Source organism: Podarcis tiliguerta, assembly GCF_965153285.1.
Source record: "Podarcis tiliguerta genome assembly, chromosome: 6".
Taxonomy (NCBI): domain Eukaryota; kingdom Metazoa; phylum Chordata; class Lepidosauria; order Squamata; family Lacertidae; genus Podarcis; species Podarcis tiliguerta.
The window spans coordinates 52,122,145-52,149,865 of record NC_139539.1 but is presented as its reverse complement, the minus strand read 5'-3'; the positions used below and the strand labels follow the sequence as shown (position 1 = coordinate 52,149,865).

Sequence of the window (27,721 nt, the reverse complement as noted above, 5' to 3'; positions counted from 1 at the left end):
ATTCCATGCAAGTCATCGCATGGGTGTCTAAACAAAGAACAACTGTTTTGACTATTGGACACACTTGTATGAATCACCACTTTCTCAGTGTTATTACTTCAATGCGTTGCGGGTACAGGTTGAAAGCACACAGTTCAGGGTTGTAAGGCAAGAAATATGGGCCTATCTTTATAGCCTTCTGATAGTAAGTTCTTGTGGCACATAGACTCCTTGCTTATTGAAACCCGTGGTGTGACTGGCAAGCAGATCTTTTGCTTGGAAGATATCTTCTAGAGCATAGAGATGAGTTGTTACCTGCCTTGGAAGTTATGGCATGAAGGAACCAAAGCATGTTGGCTACTTTTAACAAGTTGGATGTTGGAAACGTAGCTTGCAAGAGTCAGGACATGGGCTTATATTACATTTCCAGTGAAACACATTCATAGAAATGAAGCAAACACATCAAAGGATTGGGAGACCTAATGTAAAAATCTTCCTCTGTCACTGGCTTATTGTATGGTGTTGGACTCATTATTCTAGTACCCTTTCAATCCAAACTACCTAATAGGCTCGAGGTTGCCCACCAGTGATCCAGATTTCAAACAGGAGGTAGGGGATGATCCTTGAGCTGGCACCAACCCTCAAGGAAGGACCAGAAATACTGTGAAATGGTTTAACCTCTGCCCATTCCCATCATGAGAAAGATATCCTTGATTATCAAGTATTAAACACAGCTGAAAGGTCTACCAAACCAAGAAGGAAGTACTCTCCATGTTCAGATCTCTTGGTGTGGATTGTCCAACAAGGTGACCAAAGTTTATGTTAGTCCCCAAACCAAATCTGAATCCAGATTGAAATGGAGCTATATGCTCAGTTTTCACCTGAAATTAAAATCTGTGACATGTAAGAAGCCAAGGGAAGCTCAGTATTCCAACTGGGTGAAGGAGCTCCTTGTGAATCCTAGAATGTGATTCATAACCATGGAATGTATACATAATTTTCTGTAATTGATATCCAACATACAGTGAAGTTTCACCCTTATTCTATTTAATAAACTCTCTTAATTGAAGCAGGTCAAAGGCTAGATGAGATGGTAAACTGAAATTTTTCCTTCAGGGTTTCTTCAAGTCAAGTGTTATGAATGGGGTGATTATTATGGGAGAAACAGCAAAGAAGGTTGCAACAGGAGGCTTATGCAATAACAAGTGTGAGCTTGTCATCTCCCTGACTATTGGCTACAGCAACTATTCTTGGAAGAATAAAAAGGAGAAGGTGACACAAGACATCTCAAGCCACAGCTCTAGAGACGCTACCATCATGGTATTCACAACAGAGAAAACGGCAAGTCTCACTTTCCAGATCGTGCAACTATGTGCTGGCTTCTGTCTGGTTTATGTGGTGATTAAATCCACCCAGTTATATTTCAAGAGACAAAAATTGCTCAAAACTTTGGAGAGTTTCCCAGGACCTCCCAGCCATTGGCTCTATGGTAATATCCATCAGGTAAGCAAAAAGATACAGTATATGTGTGTGGATAATTGAGCTTGGAAAATATGCTAGATTTGGGTGAAATTTGGGTATAATGGGGACACAGTTTGACTTGTGTTTTAAAGACTTTTAAATTGGTCTCTTTTTAATGTATTTTTATTAAAGATTTCTTGGTTTGCAAAGTATGTGCAATGTCTCTTTTTTCAAGTTACATTTTCCGCAGGTCAGTTTCATCTGTTGAGACATTAGTGTTACATTAGGAAGAAAAGGGGGGAAGAGGTGGAGGGGGCCATGGTGGGTGGGGGTGGGGTCAGGTGGCAATGTTTCTATTTTAAATTGGTCCCTTACATTACTGGAATTGTTGTTTATGAGTGGTTGTGGCTTCCCTGAATCTATCAAACGGACAGGCTTCTTCAAACACTAGCAAGCATTATTGAAAAACAACACCTGTATACGGAGAGACTGTGCATGGAAACTGGCAGACCTCTTTGAGATGTGCTTGGTATCCCATTCATTTCCTACTGAAGAGAATTAGGTAGATGAAAGTTCTCAAATCACTTCCCCAGCTTAGGTCACGTGTCGCACTTGAAAGAGACGGGAGTGCAACTAAAAATGGAAATCCTATCACTGCAGATCCCCAGTCATGCAGAGGACCAGAACATGATGGAGAAGTGGGCTGAAAAATTCCCTTACGCTTTCCCCAGATGGTTTGGGGGTTTTGTTCCTGCTGTGATTATCACTCACCCTGATTACGCCAAAACTTTATTTAGCAGAAACGGTAAGTGTGTTTCATTGAGGATAATTCATTTTTTATATGTAGGGTGGCCATTTGTGCATCAACAAAAATGAGGACATGCATAAAACTTGCATGTGCAACTTTAGAAATAATTACTATAATTTAAATAGAAATACATTTTGCCATAGTGGGGGAAAATTGTGACCAGGAGAATTATGTGTCTGCTCAGTCTGCTATCTGGGTGCCAACTAATTGCTAACTTCCTGCTCTCCCTTCTCAAGATTATTTGTCCTTAAACCACATTTGGACCAGAAAGCTGTTTAAACAGAGCTTGCTTTCAAATAGAGGACTATCCTCTGTAGAGGTCCACATGGCCATTTTATTAATAAGTTTTAATGTTTGTTGTTTTTTATTATTATGTTTTTAGTATTTTGTTGGAAGCTGTTCAGAGTGGCTGGGGTAATCCAGTCAGCTGGGTGGGGTAGAAATAATAAAATTATAATGTTGTTGATGATGATGCACCTATAGATATAGAATGTTCTAGAGAACATGCTCCAGACTCTGCTTCATTTTATGAACATGTGTCTATAATACTAATACTAATAATTAATTTATACAGTAAACACCCCATTTATGCACATTTAATATGTGTGCAATTGTGCACATGCACACTGCACCGAACCCAGAAGTAACCTGAGAATATCACAAAACGGTCACAAAAGGGGTGGTGTGGAACGGGGTGTTTGCTGTTTCAAAGGTACACAATTTCACTTAATTGCACAATGCCTTGGAATGTAACCTCCATGTAAATGGGGTGCTTGTGCGTGTTTTGCCTGTACCCCACCTTTTCCCCTGATCAGTAAGTTCAAGGGGACTTACTGATAAAAACAAAAACTGATATGAATCTCAATCACAGATAAAAGATTTCTAAAACCTTTATGTGGTTAGATTAATGGATGTGGAATAGCCATGATAAGGAAATGTCTCACAAGGCAAACAATGAAAGGTCTATAGTTTCTTGTGGTATCACAGAGGAGGAATACCACAGGCCTTAGACATGGCTTGCCATAGCACATAAAAAGGTAAAGGGACCCCTGACCATTAGGTCCAGTCGTGACCGACTCTGGGGTTGCGGTGCTCATCTCGCTTTATTGGCCAAGGGAGCCAGTGTATAGCTGGTCATGTGGCCAGCATGACTAAGCCGCTTCTGGCGAACCAGAGCAGCGCACGGAAACGCCATTTACCTTCCCACCGGAGTGGTACCTATTTATATACTTGCACTTTGACATGCTTTCAAACTGCTAGGTTGGCAGGTGCTGGGACCGAGCAACAGGAGCTCACCCCGTCGCGGGGATTCAAACTGCCGACCTTCTGATCGGCAAGCCCTAGGCTCTGTGGTTTAACCCAAAGCACCACCCGCATCCTGCCATAGCACATACATACATCTAAATAATACTGATTGCCATGCGAAACGTGTAAATTTTTGTGGCTCAAGTTTACTGTGTCTCTCATCTTTTCATTAAAAAAACACGCAATTTAACAGATTTCCAACATGAGTGCTGAAAATGTTAACTCTTCCTGTAAATTTAAATTTGTGACACTGATTGGTATGTTTGACTTTTCTAATTTTCTAGATCCTAAAGCTAAAGATATCTATGAGCTCTTGCTTCCTTGGATTGGTATGTGTACGAGTTACTTGTCTACGCATCGTTGTCATTTACAGAATACAAGGGCATTGCAATCTTAACTGTCACCCAAGCCTTAACTTGATTTAATTTTGGAGAGTTTTAATTCTCCTTTCAGGAGGAATGGCTGGGGAAGTGAAGCATTCCCCTCTCGACAGCTGTGTCACCACCACTTAGGGTATGGTACCATGGTATGGGGCATGCCGATGGCATTGTTTGGCTTTCATGGGTGTTCCTGCTGGTCTGGATATGCAGTATGAACTTCACTATCCCGTGCCTTGTCCCCATCCCAATACTGTCCCACATGACAAAGATTTTAGTCATATGGTACTGATTTTATGGGCAGTTGCACCTAGGTTTGTAATGTGCTACTTGTCTAAGGGATGAATTTAAGGATTATCCCATATAGCCCAATGGTTGCCATCAATTTGATCTGAATTAATTTTCTAATGAAATGATTTTAGAATGTTGTATTATTGAACTGTTGTTCCCTGAGCCCGGCTTCAGCTGGGGAGGACGGGATATAAATAAAATTATTATTATTATTATTATTATTATTATTATTATTATTATTATTATTATTATTAATCATGGCACCACAGCCTAACATTAGCTAATACCAATCCATTCATCTCTTTTTCTGCATAATAATAATAATAATAATAATAATAATAATAATAATACATTTATTGACATTGTACAACCTGTGTACAATGAAATTTAACGAGCCTCCCCCCCCAAAACACTCAATCTCTTATTCAACAACACACTACCTTGCAAGTCAATTTTGCTATGTTATTTTTCATTCAACAGCCTAACAGCCCACGGATAGAAGCTATTTTTTAGCTTGTTGGTATGGCTGATTATACTTCTGTATGTCCTGCCAGAGGGTAGAAGATTAAAGAGGTGATGGCCGGGGTGTGAGTCATCCCTGAGAATTTTTCTCACTCTCCTAAGGCAACGATCCCTTGCGATGTCATCTAGCGGACTCAAGGGACAGCCCATGATGCATTTTGCATAGAACTGGAAAAGACCCTGATGTTGGGAAAGATGGAGGGCACAAGGAGAAGGGGACGACAGAGGATGAGATGGTTGGACAGTGTTCTCGAAGCTACCAGCATGAGTTTGACCAAACTGCGGGAGGCAGTGGAAGACAGGAGTGCCTGGCGTGCTCTGGTCCATGGGGTCACGAAGAGTCGGACACGACTAAACGACTAAACAACAACAACAACAACAAACATACTGAGCTTTGCACTGTGCAAATATCTTTGCAAGAGGATTTGAAAAATCAAAGGGGACAAATCATGGCAAGAGTGGGTGTAATAACATGAATCCTTTGCTATGTACCCTCTAACTAGTCTATTGCTATTTGTACCCATAGGGAGAGGACTGCTTGTCTCAAATGGACCCAAGTGGCACCAGCACAGGCGATTGCTAACACCAGCTTTCCACTATGACATTTTGAAACCCTATGTGGAACAAATTGCAGATTCAGTCAAAGTTATGCTGGTAATTAACCTATTCTCACATTGCAAAAGAAATGATATTATAAATACTCAATTCTGTATCAGTTATTACTGGGAAGAATTACCCCAGTCCAGTTTGTGTGTGTATTCAGCCAAATGGTAGCATGTTATTCAAAATACTGAGCTCTGTCAATGAAATAATGGAGACTATGCCTTATCACTTCCATCAGTTCTGTGCCCAGGCACCTTAGACATGACCCGCATTCCTCCACATGGTTGCCAGCAGAGACGTCTGTCTTTGCTTTGAATTTCCAAAGACTCATCTGTACCATGTGTATTGCATGATTCCCCCCCCCCCCCCACATTTCATATACAGTGCAGTAGCAATTTGTGCACAAGTAGCCCCATGGTCATCCTGAAACATAGTTGCACAAAAGAACCTAGAAATCTGTTGCACACATATATAATGAGAACTCAGCATATTGCATTTTTAAAGCATTAGGAGTTGTATCCCATGAGATTACCTTACAGTGCTCCTGACATGATATTATCATAGCAACCACCAGTCACACTCATCTGTGGCACAAATCCAGTGGCATTGCTGTACACTAGCGCACAGGTGCATGGCTTGGTGCATGTTGCACAAGGGCACTTCACATTGCTACACAGGCGCAATGAAACTGAAGAAGGGATTTGGGAAATATCAGATATGATGCTTTCAAAGCACTTCCACCTTTAAAGAAAAGATACAGAGCTTTCAGGCGGTGGGTGGTACTCAATGGAGTGCAAAAGCAAATATTCTGCCTACACAAGGATTTCTCCTAGGGCAATGGAACATTCTCATCCTCTCCACCCCTGCCTTAAATTCCCCCAACCATTTGTAGCAGACTTGGGGATGATTCAGGGAATGTACGGGGGAGGAGAGTAATCGTTGTTCTAGCATGATTATTTACTTGAACACTGCCCAAAGCAAGCAACTTAAGCTTCCTCACCTGTTTCTCACATCAGGATAAATGGGAGAAGCTGATTGCAGAGGACCCCACAAAGTCTTTGGAGATGTTTGACCATGTCAGTTTAATGACTCTTGACAGCATCATGAAATGTGCATTCAGTTACAAGAGTAGCTGCCAGACGGACAAGTTAGTACTGTCAAATTAATACTATTGAAGGTTCTTGGTGGCATGGCCCATATCTCTTTGTCTGAAATATTCCATTTTTCTTTTCCTCCAGAGAGCAGGATTATTATGTCAATGCTGTGCAAGATATGACTCTCCTAGTGTTTCAGAGAGCCACCTCAGCATTTCTGCGGAATCAGCTCATCTATTCATGCACCCCGTCAGGACGGCGCTTTAAGGAAGCCTGCAGCTTGGCACATCATCATACAGGTATCTTACAGACATTGGCAGATTCTTCTCTTCTTCCTATGCGAGCTTTACCGAAATGGACTACTATAAGCAAGTCCTTTGGTTCAACAGGATATCTCACTGATAATGAGTGGCATAGGAGCCAACTCCTAGGAGCTTCCAATGAAATCTCTGAGGGGGCTCCCCCACCACATGCATAGGCATCGCCATTCAAGTGGTGTGCATGAGCCACATCATGTCACTGATTATGTGCAGTGGGGCTTACCTGTTGGCGCCCGTGGCGAGTGGTGCCGAGGGTGGTTCCAACTGTGCAAGAGCTAATAGTTCTGTCCTTTATCCATTGCTTGATGTTGAAAATCGGTAGTGTTGGGATTCAAGCAAACCTGCCTGAGAGCATCTAAGCTGAAAGTTCTGGAATCTCTTTCTCAAATACTCTTTTGTACGGGGTCACTAAGTGCAGGAAAAGGGTCTCTGCTGGTGTTCAAGAGCACCTCTTCGTTGTTGCTTTATAAGTTCTCCAAAATTATGCAGAAAGACAACTCAACCTTTGTAACCAGTATAAATTATGCAATTTAAGGACATTGCCATATTTTAGCATAATTTACACTGCAATCCAGTACATGTCTACTCAGAAATAAAACCCATGGCATTCAATGGGATGCTATCAGGTAAATGAATATAAGACTGCAATCTTATTTTCCTTCTGGTACTCATGGGAACAAGCCTTGCTACTCCTCGAGCATCTAGCATCCTCTGTCCAGCCCTAATAAGGCTTCAGTGTCCAGGGAGATTATCTGCAATCAGATGGCACCTGCTAAATTACAGTTGGACCTAATGCAACATTTTAGGGTGCAATCCATACCCTCATGCTGGGAGAGCTGGATGGGACAGAGGTCTCCCTCCACCCTTGAAGGGGTGTAAGCATCACTCCACTGGTATCCACAGGATCCCATGCCAGTCCCACTTGATAGCCTCAGGCCCAGTCACTGGGTCAACTGCAGTCAAGTGTAACCCAAATCAGGCTTCTGCCTTGTGCTTGAAGGACAGCTGTGGATACCATGGTGGCTACATGACTCTCTCATGCCCCTCCATTGCCTGATTGCACTGCCAGTTGTATATTAGCTGCATTTTAAAGTAACCTTCATTTTGGATATTTTAAAATATTTGCCACCTGCCCTGAACTCAAGGGGTAATATAGGGTTAAAGAAATAACGATAAAGAAATGTGATATACTGATGTAATTTTATTTTGTAATGGTAGAAAAAGTAATTGCAGAGAGGAAGGAATCACTTAAGAATGAAAGGGAACTTGAAAAGATCCAGAAGAAGCGACGCTTGGATTTTTTGGACATTCTTCTTTGTGCCAAGGTAAGTATTTATATGAAGCACTTTAGCATCCTCTACCTTACACATCTTTTACAACTGGCTCACAAAGCAAACAGCTGGCCAGATACTTGATTAAATATAGTTCACCTTGATCTTCTCCTTAAGAATTGCACAGAAAGGACATTTTTACCAGGTCCATTACTGTAGTACTAATGATGGGAAAAGGTGACAACTCTGCCCCATCTTTTCAGGGGACTACAGAAATGTCAGCTTCACCTTTGTCATCCTTTTGTATCATTTTATGGGCCTTTTGAGTCCACAAGAGTTACAGATTAGGGGGGAAATGGACAGTGAGGTTGAACTGCAGAATTGTTAATCATGACAAAACCTGCTCAAGACACGGAGGAATAATCCACTATGTGGGCCACTGAAGCAGAAGCCAATCTGTAGAACAAATCTAAAAATTCCATTACTGTGACACTTTTTGGTCTGGTGTTTTCATTTACATTTCCTCTTCATGTCTATTGATATAAAACACAACCACACTATTTTTCTTTGAATTCTCGAGTTGGCTGCTGATTACCTATCCCCTACTTTGTCAGGATGAAAACGGAGTTGGGTTGTCTGATGAAGACCTGCGTGCTGAAGTGGACACTTTCATGTTTGCAGGCCATGATACTACGGCCAGTGGAATCTCCTGGATCCTACATTCTATGGCTCAGCACCCAGAGCACCAGCAGAAATGCAGAGATGAAATCAAAGACATTCTTGGGGATCGAGAGGACATCCATTGGTGAGATCAACATTGTTTGCCTTTGATTCCCCCACCCCCGAGTGACTTAAACTGAGGGCCAAACTTGAAAACCTTGAGAAGAACGTTATGGAAAGTCTTCCTACGCTTTTTAAAAACAACAGCAGCAGCAACAACTGAAAAGCAGCTGGGGGGAGCTTCCAGTTTCAGAGAAGGAAAGTTGGGTGGGAGGCACGTCTTAATCCATGGGTGGGGAATTTCCCACCTATGGGCTTTCCAATTTGGCCTTTGAAGCCATTCTGCCTAGGCCAGATCAACCTGTTACTCACCTGACATCAACCTCCAAATCTCCAAGAACCCAACTAAGATATGTGATATGACCACTTGAGTTAGTGGTTTTTATTCCCATTATACAAGGTGGCAGACATAGCTGCCAACTCCTTGGGGCCCTGGGTGCCTGAGCAACCATAATATTCCCCATGAAGGTGCCAGGCACCCACAAATTTTGGTGCTAGGGCCATGCACGCTGCATGGCACCCATGGCCCTTGGCATCTATGGTCACGGGGCCAAGCTGCCACTCCTGGTGGAAGGGAAAAGAAAGCCCATGCCTGGACATTTGATAAGGATAACAGAATGCTTTCCAGATATTGCACTGCTATTAACACCCAGTGTTTTGCCAGCAGAAAGATGAATGGTTTCATTTGCAACTTTCAGGGATGATCTTGGTAAGATGACCTATACCACAATGTGCATAAAGGAGAGTCTCCGACTAAATTCTCCAGTTCCGGTAGTGTCCCGACAGCTGAGCAAACCCATTACTTTTTTCGATGGACGCACTTTACCTGAAGGTTTGCATATTTTCTTTAAGAGCGAAGTTCTGTTTGTCATTCCCTTTTACTCACTGTAGAGCCCCTAACCCTGAAATTAGATTGCAGCTCAGAACTTCAGTATAAATCCAGGGTGACTAGACTGTGAGCCTTCAGATGTTGCTAGACTGCCAACTTCCATAAGCTGCATCCATTATGGCCAGCCATGATAGGGGTTGCAAACCAACCAGAACTGGAAGACCGCAGATTAGCTACTACTATCATAGTAATACTGACTGAACTTCAGCAATTCCAGCTGATTTCAGATATCCCCAAGAAGCACCAAAAGAGGAAGTGCAAATAAATATAGATCATTTCTTCAATCACCACTTGGTTGGTAACATAGCAATGGACAACTTGTCTAAGTCGCTGTCATGGACTGGGCAGAGGAGGAATGGTGGAGACCGCTTCCCCGTCCTGACCCTTCCAGGGAGGAGGAAGAGGACAACAGTATAGATTTACTACAAGGGTTTGAGGGAGGTCTCAACTAAGAGGCAGATGAGGGTAAAAGTTGGGAAATCATGGGAAGAGCCAGAGCAACACCTGGATGACACATTGTCATTAGAAAGCATTCCAGACCCACCATCTTCCAGAAGTAGGAGAGCAAAGAGCTCATAGAGGTGATGATGAGAATGACAAATGAGGAAGTGGGAGAGACCGGTGGGGTGGGTGGATGAAGAGTCACTGGGGACACCCCCATTATCCAAGAGGCTGGGTTCTATGGCCTCTCTCTATAAAGATTGAAATAAAAAAGGTCTGTAAGAAACTTCCTCTTGTCTTTATACTTTCCTGGGCAACCAGCTGGGAGCCATTGACAGCATCCTGACAGTCCCTTGCAGGGGATTTGTGCACATACCAACACAAGGGCAGAAGAAAGGCGGCAGAGGTGGGTGGCTTCCTTTCCCTGGAAAGGGGCAGGGGTGCCTTCAGCTACACCAGAATCCTCCTTGTGAGGAACCATATATGTGAAGCACAATAAAATGTGGTTTACCCATATTTGTTAGTTTGCACTTTGATTGCAGATTTGCTAATTAACTGCTGGTCCGTGCAGTTTGCATGAGAAATCCATTGCTGAAACCACTGTATGCACATATAATCATCAACAACAGAAACATAGGCAAGAATCTGAAGAGCTATTTTAATCAAGCCCCTCGATGCTATAAGGTCCAAAACTCCTTGGTTGCATTGAATTAGTTGTTGGTCTGTGATCTTTTGGTGAGTTCCAGTTCACTCACAATTCTAAAATGATGTAATCACTGTATTCTCCTGTTCTTTCTTTTACAGGATTTAGAGTTTCAGTTGCCATCCATTGTGTTCATAAAAACCCCAGTGTATGGCAAGACCCTGAGGTAAATACTTCCTTTTCTATAAGGGAAAAGAATAACCACAAAACCTGCCAATGTCCTGGAAAAAAGGGACGTCTTGTTTTTCCCTGCAAGAGCACAGTGGCCATTTTGGGTGTCATGATCTCACGCCATTTCACACTGAGATCTTGCACCAAAGAAGCTGTGGGGCTGTGATCTTGCGTGGTGTCCTAAAATGCATTTTTGGGGAGCTGTGAGAGCACAGCCCCCCCGAAGCACGCCTTTTGGGCTCCATGGTCTTGTGAGGGTCACGTGACATGCATGGGAGCATGTCCTGGTTTGGGGTCTCAACATGTTGGAGGGTATGTAACCAGATAGTTAAATTCAAGCATCCAACTGTGTTCTGAAGTTCTACAAGGCTCTAGGATGCACATGGGCCTCTGTGTGATGCAGCAAATGCCCATTCACATAAATCTTCTTGTATAGTTTAATTGTGGATGGTTTGATTTTAATGTTTATATAACTGGCTTTTAGTCTCTGTAAACCATATGGAAGCCTATATTGCCATTAAATAGTGGGCATGTATTTGGTATCTGCTGGGACACGGGTGGCACTGTGGGTTAAACCACAGAGCCCAGGACTTGCTGATCAGAAGGTTGGTGGTTCGAATCCCCGAGACGGGGGTGAGCTCCCATTGCTCGGTCCCTGCTCCTGTCAACCTAGCAGTTTGAAAGCACGTCAAAGTGCAAGTAGATAAATAGGTACCACTCCGGCGGGAAGGTAAACGGCGTTTCCATGCGCTGCTCTGGTTCTCCAGAAGCGGCTTAGTCATGCTGGCCACATGACCCGGAAGCTGTACGCCGGCTCCCTTGGCCAATAAAGCGAGATGAGCGCTGCAACCCCAGAGTCGGCCACAACTGGACGTACTGGTCAGGGGTCCCTTTACCTTTATTTGGTATCTACGTGCATTTCAAACTGCACTTTCACAAGCTTGCTCTCAATTCCTTTTAAAGGTAAAGGGACCCCTGACCATTAGGTCCAGTCGTCATCATAATGATGAGGAAGTTCTGCATGCTTACTAGCTTTCAGATCAATAGATCTTGCTCTTATTTTAGGAAGCTCCAACAGCTGCCTACAATGGCAACCTAGAGGATGCAAATATATACATTTCCCCATTGCACTTGGAACAATGGTGTTTCTTTCTTATTGTTCCCTGAACAATATGGGTTGTTTAGCTCTCCTACAAATCCATCTCCTCTCGTGTCAAAAGTAATGCTACAGTTTAGCAAGCAACAACCATTAATAAGGTACCTAAAACCTTGTTTACTTTAGGTATTTGATCCTACAAGATTCTCAGCGGACAACCCATCTCAAAGACATCCTCATTCATTCATCCCTTTTGCAGCTGGATCAAGGTGAGTCTGAAACACACCCTTTTTAATAGCATCGACTTTTTTGAAAAGGAGAAGAAAAGTTTGTGTTTTGTCCCCAGGCAAGGTCTACCAGGCATGACTTTAAGAATTATAGGAAGTACATGTGTGCAGCACATATAGAGAACGTTTTGTCTTTCAGAAGGCTGTACAATTCATACAGCTCTTTTCTCAGGTTAAGTGTGGAATTCGCAAGGTAGGCAGAAAGTAGGTGTCACCCATACTCAGTGTGCAAAAGATCACGGACTACTACTTTGACCTCATTTAATATAGACAGTGATGCATTTGAATTTGATCACTTGATGATATTCATAGCCACTTTCCTTTTCCACTCTTATTAGGAACTGTATCGGGCAACAATTTGCTATGAATGAGATGAAAGTAGCTCTTGCTCTAACGCTGCTTCGCTTTGAAATCCTGCCAGACCCATCAAAGCTGCCCATTCCTATCCCTCAGATGGTCCTGAAGTCTGAGAATGGGATACACCTCTTCTTGAAGAAACTTGACTGATATATCAGAGAATTCTATCAGGAGGTGCTCCCCCCCTTAAAAATGATCTTTATTGGTTTTAGAGATTTTCCAAATTTTGCCATCATAATACATAATACATAATACATACATTATTTCTTTTAACCTTAATACTTTAACTCTAAACAAAATTGTACTTCCCTCCCTCCTTCTTCTGGTTTCTCTATATTTTCTTTATATTTACACATTTGTCATATTTACATTCTATGTAATACTATGGAATAATACTATTCAAAATTTCATTAATGAAACAAAAGACGAGGAGGTGAAATCAGTTATGATTAAATGGGCACAAGATATAGGCCATAACATAATGTTTGAAGATTGGGAAAGACTGTGGAAAACTAACTTAAAATTTACAGATTGTTCTTTATTAAAGAAAATTATATGAAAATAATGTATAGATGGTATATAACACCAGTTCAGATAGCAAGAATGTACAAAACTGGCTCAAATGTATGTTGGAAAAGAATGAACTTTTTATCATATGTGGTGGGATTGTAGGGAATTAATTTTTTGGGGGAAATGATATATAATGAATTGAAGAAAATGTTCCAATTAACATTTGTAAAAAAGCCTGAAGCATTTTTGTTAGGGATTGTAGGAAAAGACCTGCCAAGGAAACTGAAGAACATATTTATGTATGCGACAACGGTGGCAAGAGTCTTAATTGCACAAGGCTAGAAGAACGAAGAAATCAAGACAAAAGAACTGTGGCAAGAAAAACTGATGGACTATGTGGAACTGGTGAAACTGATGCATAAATTACACGACAAGGACAACTGTGATTTTAAAGAAGAGTAGGAACCTTTTACAAAGTACTTAAAGAAACAACAAAATGAACTGAACTCATTGGTAGGTTTTGAATAAACAAATCCAAATTTGCTATTGGTAATATATAGATAGATAAATTAAGGATCATTACAATTTTAGAATATGCAGAGAATAACATGTGCTCAAAAACCAGAGAGAGGAACTGAGGGAAGTCAGGGAGGGTGGGTTCTTTTTAGGGAGGGGGGAGGGAAATTTATGGGGGAAAATAAGGTTGATATGTTTTTGACAAATTGTTGTGCTGAAATGCTTAATAAAAATTTATAAAAAGCAAAACAAAAACAAAACAAAACAAAATTTCATTCATCCTTCAATTGTTGTAATATGTTTGTTCAATATTCTTAAATCCAAAACGAACGATTTCTTTATTTGTGTATAGTTCTTTACTATGTATGTTGTAAATTTCATCCAGTCTCTTTGGAATGCTTCGTCGCCCTGTTCTCTGATTTTTCCAGTCAATTTTGCTATTTCTGCATACTCCATGAGTTTCCACTGCCATTCTTCAACTGTGGGCATTTCATGTTTCTTCCATTTCTGTGCAAGTAATATTCCCGCCGTGGTAGTAGCATAAAGGAACAGTTTCTGGTCACTCTTTGTTTTATCATCTCCAACCATACCTAGCAAGAATGCCTCTGTTGGGTTTTTTGGAAAGTGTATCTAAAAATCTTTTTAAACTCATTATATATATTTTCCCAGAAAGTTTTAACTTTTTCACATAACCACCACATGTGGAAAAAGTTTCCTTCCTTCGATTCACATTTCCAACAGTTCTTATTTTTCATTCTATACATCTTTGCTAGCCTGGCTGGCAAAAGATACCACCTGTGCATCATTTTTAATATAGTTTCCTTCAAGGTCAGACAAGCGGTAAATTTTAATCCTATGTTCCATAGCTTTAACCATTTATCCTTTAGCGGACGACCCTTCAATACGTGGGGCAGGTGATGGCGCTACTCCCCCTCTTCCATCTTCAGAACTAAACCAATGCCTAACCGCCAATACCCAGGAAGTTGTGACGATTTGCTACGAGGTAGGCGAAAACCAAGTGGCTGGTGCCAATTTGCCAAGTGGAAAAATTCCTACCAGGCCCCTCAACAGCGACCAACCAAGGTCCATAGCAAGGTCAAAAATAAAACCTTATAGGGTAGGAGGGTGGGAAAAAGCAGGAACAGCTGGCGGGTGGCAAAGAGGGTGATCCCTGGCCTTGTCCTGCCTTTATAGGGCAGGCTCCGCCCCCGAGCCAGCCGATTGGCCAGCTAGGGAGTGACACGGCTGGGAATCCCCCCCCCATTGCATGGGGCTGCCACGCGCATGTGGAGGGGCCGCGAAGCCCGCAACCCCACCTCCTTCTTAGCACAGAAGTGGCTCTCTCACAAGCCACTATTTTATAAAAGGACATTGCCCACCCCATAACAAGACTTAATAACTATCTACAAGCAAATGTGAGGGTTTACCTTTATGTCTAAAAATAGCTATCCTGTTGTCAAGGCTAACCAAAGTTCAAAGATTACTGAGTTCCTTAGTCAACCTTCCATTGTTCAGTGCCAAAAAGTTATAAACAGGTTGCTTACACTTATGTCCACATACTGTACTTTATGTTTTTATGTACTTTATGTACTTATGTACTTTTACTGTACTTTATGTACTTATGTACTTTATTCATAACTGTACTTTATGAATACAGTTTTACTATTGCAAGGTGTGGAAGAAGCTACCTAACAAGGTTCCAAAAAATCTTCAAAGTGGAAAGTATGCTGAAGTATGGTCAAGTCTATACAATACAGGGAAATATATTAATTGACATGTTTACATAAATGCTTTCAGAAGGAACCCCACTGAGTTCAATGGGACTTCTAAATAAGTGTGCCTAGGATTGAAAACATAGTAGTTTTTCAGACAGCTCTAAATGTCTAATCTGACAGAGTAGCAAATAATTCAATCTATGGATGCTGGTACTTTTGCAAGTCCCACCTGCCATATATTTGAAGAGACCTGCCAGTCCTTATGAGGTAGTCACACTTCTGTTTACCACACAGTAGAATTGCGAGCAGAGTCTTCTCCTTTATTTATTTGACTTCTGTTCTGTCTTTCTAAAAAAAATAAACCCGTTAAAATGATTTACAAACATTTTAATCCACAAAGTAACACGACTCAAGGTAGATAAAACAGTGCTTTTACAAACACATATGAAAATGCCTGCTTTCCAAGTGATGTAGTTTGCTTTTTAAAAAATGTATTGTAAGGTTACCAGATTTTTTTCAATCAATCCAGGGACACTTTTCAACTTCAATGGATTTTGTATGGGGACTGATTTGTAAATCTGACGACTGTCCCCGGGAAATGGGGACGTCAGGTAATCTTAATGTATTGGGTATGGCTGAATTGTGATTTGCTTTTCAGTCGCTTGTAGCATGGAGTGCATTCACCAAATCCTGAGAGGGCTAAGGTTATCCAGCTTCACATTTTTAGTTGATGGAGTCGGGGAGGTTTTTGCAGCACTGTGGCCTAGGAGCAATCCCTAGAGCAATATGACTAGTTAGATCTTGCTGGGAGAATGTGGTTGAAACTAAGACGGTGAGGATAAGTTTGTGTGTGTGAGAGAGAGAGAGAGCTGCCAAATAGATACCCCCAACCCCCAACCTTTGCCACAATGCCGATTGGCTAAAGGCCAGTGGCATAACTGTGGCACCACCGGCTTGGAGCGGGGCAAGCCCTACCCACAAGCCAGTTGGGGAAGAGTTTCAGGGGCCGAGCACAACATGGACCCTCTGTTAGGGTCCTCCAGAAAGCATGGAAAGTAAACACAGTCTGGTGCCCATATACTGTAGATTTTTTTCTGGTAATGGTGCTGAGTTCAAAAACCACTGAATCCCCAAGTTTGTTTACATACACACAATTCCACCACAGGTAGTAAGAGCCTTACATGTTGCAATCCCACCAACAAAAGGGGGGGGCATCCTTTTGGCATGCAGGGTTAAAAACCATTTATGTATTGTTTTAATGAATTTTCCCTAAGCAGGGCTGAAACAGAAATAAACAGTTTAGAGGATTAGATTAGATTAGAAGGACACTGACAAACTGGAACGTGTCCAGAGGAGGGCAACCAAAATGGTCAAAGGCCTGGAAACGATGCCTTATGAGGAACAGCTAAGGGAGCTGGGCATGTTTAGCCTGGAGAAGAGGAGGTTAAGGGGTGATATGATAGCCATGTTCAAATATATAAAAGGATGTCACATAGAGGAGGGAGAAAGGTTGTTTTCTGCTGCTCCAGAGAAGCGGACACGGAGCAATGGATCCAAACTACAAGAAAGAAGATTCCACCTAAACATTAGGAAGAACTTCCTGACAGTAAGAGCTGTTTGACAGTGGAATTTGCTGCCAAGGAGTGTGGTGGAGTCTCCTTCTTTGGAGGTCTTTAAGCAGAGGCTTGACAACCATATGTCAGGAGTGGTCTGATGGTGGTTTCCTGCTTGGCAGGGGGTTGGACTCGATGGCCCTTGTGGTCTCTTCCAACTCTATGATTCTATGATTCTATGAGATTCTAGACCACTGAAGGATCGATCCCCAAGGCTCAATCAGCCTCCCATGCTAGTTGAAGGTTTTTGAAGGGGGGGGATTGTAAATCTAGAAACAGAGCATAAACTGCCCCTTCTGAGAACCCTTGGGCACCAGAGGTTCAAACCCATAGATTGGGTTGAGCATCTTCTAGTGAAGATCTTCTGGGTAATGGCAGCCTGACCCAGCATCTCCAATATGCATGGGGCTAATTTATAGTTGAATGACTGCTAAATAAAAGCATTCTCCTCCTCAAATTTGTCTTCAGAAAGTTAATGTCACGGGAGATGCTGGTTCATAAAAGTAAGCTGGTTAAGGAAGATTTACAAGAAGCATTGGAAGCTGATTGCCTGGTGCTGTTTGAAGAGATTAGGAAAGATGACATGATGTCTGGCCTTCAGCATCAGAAAGGAGTGAGGAAAAATGGAGGAATTTATAAACAAATTAAGGAAGGTTTCAGCAACAGACTGGGCTGCAGCATTGCAGCTCTTAGAAGCTGAAATGGAAACTTTACCAACAAAGTTCTCACATACTGCAAATGAAGCCCTTAATATGACTTTATCCACTCAATCAGAATTGCAACTATTGCAAAAGACAAATGAAGATCTTGAACTAAAGTGGGAGGAATATTCAAACTGGGACGGAAGAGAAATTTTTCCTCTTTGCACAGTTCCAGAACAGGAGGAGGAAGCAGACATGATTTCTTTTATAGTGGAATGGATAAAAAGTTTAAATATAAATGTATCTATTTCTCTGACTGATATAGAAAGAGCATACAGAACATCAGCATTACCTAGAAACACAGTAATCCACTTTGAGAAATACTTTAAACTTTAAAGCTATGCACAATTTCAGGTTTCTGAAATATGGCTTGGTCACCCTAGAATTGTTTCAAGACATCTGTGCAGAGACCCTCTCTCAATGGAAATCATTCCTTATATATTGCTGCTCTAAGACAATGGGGTTCCCTTTTAAGTTGCTGGTTCTAATAAATGGCAAATACCAGGCAGTTTTGATGAGCAACAAGTGGAGAGCATATTCAGAGATCTGAATATCCCGATTCCAGAAGCAACACTCAAAGATGGTGCTGTCCTCACTTCCTGTTGTTTGGCAAACCCAGAGAGGCAAAGGCAAGATAAAAGCTTCCATACTTCAGGCCTCTAATAAAACCTGGCAAGACCAAGCAAATAAATAAATAAATAAAATACATCAGTAGTCATTATAATTTTTCAACAAGACATTAGGCTATCTTAATGCACCCCTGGGGGTAGGGAGAGGGTGGAGTATGGGAACAAACCCCCACCTTCGCTCCCAATTTTGTTTCTGGTGCACCAGGGAGAAGGTTTTCACAGCTCTCCCAGCTCTGAGGTGTCGTGGGGCTATGCACTTCAGACTTTTTGTTTTGTTAAAGTTGTTACACTCTTTTAGTTTTGTAGCGTCCTCTTCAAAGCAATATACCGTAATGCATCTCCCCAGATTCAGCAATGAAGTATGCAAAAAGTCAAAGGACTCATGTCTCAAATGCCAGTGATATTTGATCGCCTACCCTTTGAATAGTTTTGTCCTTCTGAATCAAGGCAATATTGAAATGTTCCCTTTCCAGTAAAGCTTCAATTCTTGCTCTCTTAACTGGTGATCCTAAACTTCTGGCATTAAGTGACATATTTTTTACACTCATCGGCATTATGTTATATTGCTTTGAAAAGTTGTGCACTCATTCAATTAATGCTCTTTTTTTACATCCTTCCAGCGTGCCTTGGATTCTGATGATAAAAGATGCATTGCATGAATTAATGTAGGGCATTATCTTCCCATCCCTCCGACCCATATCCTTTCCTCCCTTTTGTATCAGTATGTTTGATGATGTTTGTATTTTGTCTTTATTTTAAAAAATTAATAAAGTTTCTTTAAAAAAGAAAAAAGATCTTTGTTACCTCCCTCTAAGTGCTGCAGAAGGGGAAAGGGCATTCAGTAAACTGCCTTTCATCAATAATTACAACTGGTCAACTATGACGGAAGGTAACAGCTTAACACTGTGATCCATTCATTGAACATAAACTTACTCAAGTTGTTGATTTCTCAGAGGTCACCAGAATCTTTGGTACTGAAAAACACGTATTAAGTAATTTAGTCATATGTTGATGCCATTTGATCTACTTGGATATTGCTCTTTTTCAGAAAGATATAGGTATTGCTGAATATTGCTTTATTCATAAAGACTCTTTATTTCCCCATACAAACCCAGTTTGAACAGTTTGTTTAGCTGCTGCTATCACTTTTAAATGCTACTTTAATATATAAATGTTATTAACAATGAGTTGTTAGATGCTCGTGGTTTTTTGAAGTATTTACATGAAAGGAAAGTTAAAAATCTGTTCAATAAATACGTCTTAAATTAAGACTGCAGTTTCAAAATAACTGTCCATATTGGTAATATATGAATACAAATAGCAGTTTAGAGCCAGGGTGGTATTCACATTTCCCAAAACAAAATGCAAACCAGCGAACAGGCACTTGATCGAATTTTACGATGCAGTTCTTCAATTTAAAAAGTTGTGCAGAAAATGCATATGGGTGCACAAACGTGTATTAGCAACATGGTAAAACTGCCTGCAAAAATGTGTATATTACACAAAATTGCAAATATAAAAATATGTGCACTAAAATGTTGATGAATTTTTGTGAGGACTTTAAATAATAATAATCACAAACTGGTGCAGAAATGTGGTGAAGTGGAAGTGACATTGGGAAAAAGAGAAAGTGGTCATCAACCTGTGAGTGAGACCCATTGAATTCAATGGGACTACATTTTTGAATGGACATGTCTAGGATTGTACTGCAGGATTAAAAACCTTTGCACATTGACCTGCCCATTTCTCCTACTGAAGTGGGAATGAACATGCACAGCACTGGTATCAGTTGCACCAAGTATAGGGGGCGGAGGCGTCACCAGCCCCTTCAGTATTCCTCAGCAGGGGGCTTAGCTCCCTCATATTGAGGTGGCAGAGGAGTCCGAACCACCGAGCCAAGCTCCTCCTGAGCACGAGATGGGACAAGCATGTGATCTGCATCATGTGTGTGCCATCACAGGTGCACGTCACACATTGTGAATGTAACCTCATGCATGCGCCATGACATTAGCCCCCCAATCTTCAGCTCAAAGCAGTCAGGTATCACCTTACCAACATAGGCCATGGTACATAAACATTTGAAGTACCAATGCTATTCCAACTCAGGATGTTTTCTGGATTAACTAGGTGAAATGTTGTGGAATCACCTTTGTCCCTCCAAACTACAGAAGATATTTTGCTACCTTGCACAATTCCCTCTCAAACACTGGGGGGAAGCACTGGAGCGTTCCAGCCCACAGTTGTTACCCAAGAAGTGCCTCTGTGTGCATGTTAAATAGGAGGTTTCTGGTTACTTAAAGGCAGTCTCTATTCATATACATAATAAGGCAACACAAAGGCTGCTGGAAAAGGGCAGAGCCTGCTGAAGCATTATGCTTTCTCTGCTGGAAAAAATGGATACCCACTTTCTACAGGTCTTGCATCTTTTTATAGGGCTCATTATTCTTTTTGGGCTCCTGCAAATCATTAAGTTGTACCGGAGGAAGAAAGAACTTCTCAAAAACTTCAAGAGTTTCCTAGGACCTTCCAGTCACTGGCTTTATGGCCATAACAGGGAGGTAAGGAAGAAGGCTTGGAAAAGGGAGGGGGAATATTTATTTGCAGTTGAAGGGGCAGATGCAAACAAAGATGGGCTTTCTTTCTCCTTGGCAGGCAGATATAGCTTTTCTCAGCCTTTAAATGGATGGGAAGCTTCACTTGGCAGAAAGAACCCCTCTCCTCCAGCACAAGTGCAAAATCACAATCTCCCTTTGCATCTGATCACACTATTGGTGAGAATTCAAGGAGAATACCGTACTTTTCCGTGTATAAGACTGGCGCCTTATACACGGGGGCGTGTTATATATGGGAAAATACAGTATTAGGTTAAAAAGCAGAATGAGAATTGTGATTACAAATGTAAGAAAAGAGAGTGTGTGAGTGTGACTGTGTGCATGTGCATAAGTAGAGTGAATAAGAGGTGACTCTTCTTACTGTCCAATTCTCCTTCTGCTTTTTCACCCAGTCAGAACAAGATCACCTTGAAACATTTCCAGGATATTCTCCTCGAATTCTCACCAGTAGTGTGATTACAAGCGAGTTCTGGCTTTCATCAGATTTACTGAAAATATATTTCATTTGCCACCCTTTTCTCTGTGCTTATGTGTCTGATGTGTGTTTTCTTTTGCTTGTATTGGTGCGTAGCTATCTTTTGTTTCTTCATCTTTGTCTTAAAAACAACAACAACCCTTCCTCACATGTAAGTTGTGCAATATGGTAGATGAACACCCTATAAAGGTGGCAGGAGGGGAAGAGGGAGGGCAAAACCAGCACCACCCAGAAGAGGTGACCATTGCAAGGTCATGTTGATAAGATCTTCAGTGTACTTTCTGTGAAAATTTTGACTATTAATCTTATATGCCATGCAAGTACCTTCTTGTAGAACTCTCTTCAGAAACAAAGTGAAAGATAAATTCTCATTCACTGAATGAATGATTCTCTGGGATGGGTTCTCCACCGTAACATCTACACACTCAGGACATGATTTAATAAACATTTTATGTGGTTACTTTCTGTCATTGCAGATCCAGCGAGGACAGGAACTGAAGAAAAGCTTGGAATGGGCAGAAAAATATCCTTATGCCTACCCTAGATGGTTTGGTGGCTTCGTGGCTGTTTTAGTAGTTAACCATCCAGATTATGCAAAAACTGTGTTTGGTCATGGAGGTAAGCTTACACACAGCTGCAAATTTCCCCTTACAGATGCCCCCAAAGCACAAATCCCGACTGCCACAGCCCACAGCTGCCTCATGCCCCATTCTCCCCATGGGGCCCTCAAGGGAAGCTTCCCGCTTTTCTTGAGGAGGAGCATTTTTCCAGCGGTAAATAGGCAGGACAAGTAGCAGAGGCTAGGCTACCATATGCAAATAGCAGCTACACTCTTAACACTTCACAGTGAACTGGGCACAATATACTTATTTCTAAATTGTACACTGATGCCTATTTCACACAAAGCTGTTTGTTTATTAAAACTGGTTCTTAGACTTTAAGGCAGTGTGTCAGGTGGCAGAGGAAACAACTCCCACAGCAGGTTGCCAGGAACGGATAAGACAAGGAAAATTTCTTAAAATCTGCTTTTTTATTCAATATTTACAGCCTCTGGGAATAATGGCATCCACCCCCTTTTTCTCCCACTTGCTCATTCGTCATCATCTCCCCTATGGGTGGCGCTGAGGGCCCTTTGCTTCTGAGCCCTGTGCTCTCCTACATTCACTGCTTGCCGGTTTCTGGGAGGGAGGGGTCTGGAATGCTTTGTAAAGACACAGTGTCTGTCAGCTGCCACCCCTCTGGTGCTTCTTCTTCCTCCTCTTCCATTATTTCTCAGCTTTCCCCCTCATCTGCCTCTGAGCTGTGACTTCCCTCATACCCCTGTTGTAATTCTGAACTGTCTTCTTCTTCTCTGGAAGGGTCAGGCTCCACCATTCCTCTTCTGCCCAGTCCCTGACACAGTGGTTGGGGAGGGGGGCACTTTCAGCCTGGAGGCCATATTTCCTTGTGGGTAAACTTCTGAACACCAGGTGCCAGGAATGGAGATGGGGCCATGTGCAAAAGTAGATGGAGCAGCAAACATTCCCCTATTGTAAAATAGACTGCATTCTCCATCCCTTCTATTCTCCATCCAGACAAGTAAGAGGCAAAAATACTGCAATTCAGGATCAGTGAGGAGAGTAACCAGGTGAAAGGGGTTGAGGCCTGGGGAGACTGAGATGCTACGAGGGCGCAGCCTGATGTTTCCACCCCTGCTTTAGGTTTCAGTTGTGTTTCCTTTGTGGTCACATTCAGTTTTTAGTCCTATACGTCATGTCCTGAAACGGCTGGGCTGGATTTGCGCCACAGCACCTTTCCCTTAGTGATTATTCTTTTTGCAGCTCTGGATTTTGCTGGTCATCATGACTCTGCGCGCTAGAGAGAGGCCAAAGTCCAAGCTAACTAGTAACAAGCTACTACTAGTGCTTGTGTCGGTGATGTAATACCAGCCTAGAGATATGAGAGCCGTCAATTGCGGCATCAAAGAGGGTGCCTTTCAAGCTGGATTTGGCAAGGAGCACAATCTTAAAGAAGTAAACAGCACCCTTGTCAGTTTTGTACAGGTTCATCAGTACCTCTTTGAAAACCAAATGCCATCTCAAAACAGATTGGTCTGCTTAAAATTTAAAAATAGACAAAGTTTGTAATATTCACTACAGTTTGCCTTTCATTCCATCCTGTTTTTGTTTTTGTCTTGCTTTGAGCAATGAGTGTGTATAGGATTGCAACCTCAAAACAATATTTTGTGTTATATATATTTTCAGATCCCAAGGCTATGACGACCTATAAGTTCTTCCTCCCTTGGATTGGTAGGTAAAATGATAATTCATCATATATATATATATATATATATATATATATATATATATATAGGAGAGAGAGAGAGCACGCTTGGGTATCTGCATCTTGGGAATCTTGTTTCCTGAACCTCAGTCATCCCACATATCTGATGATCTCAGTTCAACCTGTCACCTGAAGTTGCTTCACTTCAGTATAAGCAAAGGCAAAGAGCATTTATCCCATTTATCCCAGATTTTGCTTTTAAGTGTGTCTCACACAGGATATGTAGTTAAATAGAGGGTTCTTTTTGTATAAAGAACAATCCTGTGCCTAAATATTTCAATCTCAAGCTTGCTTTATTGAATCAAGGACAAGACCCACTATCCATTGTGCTTGTTCATATTATGCAGTTCCAAGCAGAATTTCATTCAGAACCTTTTACCTTGATATTTATTTATTTTTTAGCTGAATGGTAAGGTAGAGATTTTAAACAAATTGAACAAATCAGATGTGCTACTTGGAGGACCTTAGTTTTAAAACAACAACAAGCAAAGAGAGTTCTCCTGTCCAAAATGAGCGTTTTAAAGTGCTGTTGCTTTCTATGGAAGCATTTATCACATGCTTAATTCTCTTCTGTTAAATCAGTGAGACTTAGAAGTGCTTGACAGGATCCTGTCTCTGGGCTTTCAGTCCTCATTAAGGTTGCATTCCTAGCTAGTCTTACCTAGGAGTAAGTCCCACTTATTTTGGACTTATTTTTGAGTAGACATGGTTCATTCTTAGTCCTGTCAGAGAGGTATGAAAATGTACAGAATGAGTTTCTGATTAAGGAAATATGGCTCTATTTGCCCCATACCTGCCAATATTTCTGCCAGTATTCCCATTCTCAAAAAGCTATATGGCACCTGAAATGGAACCTCTGTATATCCCCACCCACCCAATACCTTCACACAAAAAACCCACCTTTCAGATTATGTAAACAGGTATTTTTGACTTGCAGAAACTGACATAGGAATAGTGCTGGTTTCTCCTTCTGCTTCTAGAGTAGTCCTTTTTGGAAAACCTGGTTGGACTCCAACTCCCATCAGCCCCAGCCAGAATGTCCAACAGTCAGTGATGGCTGGCATTAAAGCAATATCTGGATGACCACAGGTTCCTTACTCCTGTTTAAATCTTGCATTCAGGTCTTTGTCTACCTATTGATATTCCTAGCACTTTGTCATTGCAAAGTCCTTCCCCAGTGGCCTCCTTCCCATTGCAATCCTCTCTGAATATGTACGTGGATAGCTCAGTTGGTTAGAGCACGGTGCTGATAACGCCAAGGTCACAAGTTTGACCCCCATTTGGGACAGCTGCATATTCCTGCAACGCAGGAAGTTGGACTAGATGATCCTCAGGGTCCCTTCCGGCTGTACAATTCCATGATTCTATGTCTATAAACAGATGATTTTATTGGGAAAACTCGCATCCCAGAAATCCTGAGCTCTCTTTGGATCAACAGTCCTGCAATGTTCAGAATGGCATCTTGTTCTTTGTGCCCACAGGAAAAGGACTTCTGATCCTGGATGGAGCAAAGTGGTTTCAGCACCGCCGACTGTTAACTCCAGGGTTCCACTATGATATTTTGAAACCTTACGTAGCACTGATTGCAGATTCAACCAAAGTGATGCTAGTAAGTAGGATGCCTGATGCTGCTAAGGTGCTTGAGATGCTGGTAAAAGGTTGATGATACTAATGGGATAGTTACCTCTCTCACAGTTGGGATTGGTCATAGTTCAGTGTAAGATGGAATAAGGGGCAGGTAAATGTTATGGTCTAATACTGGAATGCCCTGAACTTGAATGGCAAAATAATAACTGGCGATTTCTATATGCAATGAGTGGGCTCATCCAATCCATTCTTATCCCTTCAAAACAGAGAGGGCAAGTTCACATTACCCACTGATGGTTAGCAAGGATAAAGGTTATGGACAAGTCATAAGTTAGGCCCTGTCTGCACTATACATTTAAAGCAGAATCAAAGTACTTTAAACAGTCATGGTTTCCCTCACATAAACTTGGGAAGTGGCGTTTGTTAAGGCTGCATAAATGTATAGTCCAGATGGAGTCTGCACTATAGAACTGTTCATATGATAAGAAAACTCTGATATTTGACCTGGGACAGCCATTCAATAAAATGTTCAGGATCTGAGAAGTTAACTCTCCTTATCTTTGCTTTCTGTTCTAGGATAAATGGGAGAAGATGATTGACAAGGATGCCACAAAATCACTGGAGATGTTTGAACATGTCAGTCTGATGACTCTGGAAAGCATCATGAAATGTGCCTTCAGTTACCAGAGCAAAGGGCAGACTCACAAGTTGGTGTCTTGTTTTATTTTTTATTTCTCCCCGCCCCCCTATAAAGCTGGCCTATAGATTTTTTTTTTTATGATGCCTATTTCCATTTAAACTGAAGGTGTTTTCACAAAACTGCACAACTGTCTGCAGCAGCAGCAACAGCAACTGTCTGCTTTTTCTTTCAGAGAGTTGGATTCTTACATAAAAGCAGTTTATGACCTGACCTATTTGGTGTCACAGAGAGTCCGTACCTTGTTGTATCGGATTGATCTCATCTATGGATGCACTGCAGCTGGGCGCAGTTTCCAGGAAGCCTGTAGAGTCGCACACCAACATACAGGTAACACCCCACCATCAGTTTCCTCCTTCATTTACAGGAGAACTAGCTAATGACAATTTGAGAGATATACTTTCCTCTAGCCCTTTGAGAAGAGTCACCATGGCTGACTGGAGACAAAACACTCACTTGCGGAGACAGATGAACTTGACAGCAGCAAGACAAAGGAACAATATCAGAAGGTTCTGGGGTTGGTAGTGAGCTCCTGGTGGGGCAAGGAGCCTTGGGACATGTCAGCTCTTGATAGAGGCCCTGAATCACTCCATATTTGTCCAGGGACTTCTGACATGTATGGAGTACCCACCCAGTGTTTACTTCATCTGATTGTTGGGAACTTGGGGCATTATTGCCTTTGCAGAAGTGTAAAGTCTCAGAGACTTAATTCCTTAACATTTGTCACACAGAAAAAGTCATAGAAGAAAGAAAGAAATCTTTTAGGAAGGAGGGAGAACTTGAAAAAATCAAACAAAAACGGTACTTGGATTTTCTGGATATTCTTCTTTGTGCCAAGGTAAGAAACTTCAAAATGGCAATGCAATGGACAGTTTTTGCTATGTGGTATCAGTAGACACATGAATAACACTGACACTAACTATCCTGCAATAGAGCATGAAGCATGACATCCAACCAAATAACAAAAGTATATTTAGAGATAATATTGAGAGCTAAAAGTTAGAAACATTTAGCTGCTAACCAGCTCTAGAAATAACTACATTGGATTCCTTGTCTTCTACACTGGCTTTCTGGTCCTCCCTGTTCCCTTATAATCCTTGATGATGTATTAGTTTGAAGTAGGGATGCATCTGAAACTGCACCAATCACATAGGAATCTTCCAGACTGGCTGTTTACTGCAGCATTCCTCAACTTTCGGTTTCCAAATGTTGTTAGCCTACAGCTCCTATCCCTCCAAGTTTGCTTAGCCATTGTTTGGGGATGACGGGAGTTGTAGACAGGCAACATCTCTGGGGAGCCAAGGCTGAAGAAAATTGATTTATTGAGCCTTCATGCTGATACGTTCACAGACAAAAAATAAAATAAAATAAAAGCTCTGTTATCCAGTGTTATCTGTTTAATGGGCATTCATCCTGATAGGTTCATGTGGAGGCTATACATCATTGCCTCCTAGTCAGGCTTTTGCAGTTTGAAACATTGAACCATTACATTGTAGAGTTGGAAGAGACCCTGAGGATCATCTAGTCCAACCCCTGCAATGAAGGAATATGCAGCTGTCCCATATGAGTGACAGGATAGTTTCACCAGA

At 41.6% G+C, this 27,721-nt stretch overlaps 1 protein-coding gene across 1 annotated transcript in view; it reads left to right on the top strand.

The window, feature by feature from the left end:
- The first annotated feature begins 1,265 nt into the window (after positions 1 to 1,265).
- The window catches only part of LOC310680271 (uncharacterized protein), a 33,049-nt gene continuing 6,593 nt past the window's right edge, over positions 1,266 to 27,721 (top strand). Inside the window, exons 1-19 of the mRNA XM_083446647.1 lie at positions 1,266 to 1,482; positions 2,101 to 2,245; positions 3,838 to 3,882; positions 5,270 to 5,397; positions 6,363 to 6,493; positions 6,585 to 6,739; positions 7,979 to 8,085; positions 8,646 to 8,836; positions 9,510 to 9,643; positions 10,946 to 11,010; positions 12,298 to 12,380; positions 12,737 to 12,904; positions 20,808 to 20,997; positions 22,003 to 22,144; positions 23,770 to 23,814; positions 25,330 to 25,457; positions 26,012 to 26,142; positions 26,308 to 26,462; positions 26,864 to 26,970. Coding sequence (XP_083302773.1) covers positions 1,297 to 1,482; positions 2,101 to 2,245; positions 3,838 to 3,882; positions 5,270 to 5,397; positions 6,363 to 6,493; positions 6,585 to 6,739; positions 7,979 to 8,085; positions 8,646 to 8,836; positions 9,510 to 9,643; positions 10,946 to 11,010; positions 12,298 to 12,380; positions 12,737 to 12,904; positions 20,808 to 20,997; positions 22,003 to 22,144; positions 23,770 to 23,814; positions 25,330 to 25,457; positions 26,012 to 26,142; positions 26,308 to 26,462; positions 26,864 to 26,970 — 2,436 coding nt within the window. The 5' untranslated portion in view covers positions 1,266 to 1,296. The remainder of the gene's footprint in view (positions 1,483 to 2,100; positions 2,246 to 3,837; positions 3,883 to 5,269; positions 5,398 to 6,362; positions 6,494 to 6,584; positions 6,740 to 7,978; positions 8,086 to 8,645; positions 8,837 to 9,509; positions 9,644 to 10,945; positions 11,011 to 12,297; positions 12,381 to 12,736; positions 12,905 to 20,807; positions 20,998 to 22,002; positions 22,145 to 23,769; positions 23,815 to 25,329; positions 25,458 to 26,011; positions 26,143 to 26,307; positions 26,463 to 26,863; positions 26,971 to 27,721) is intronic.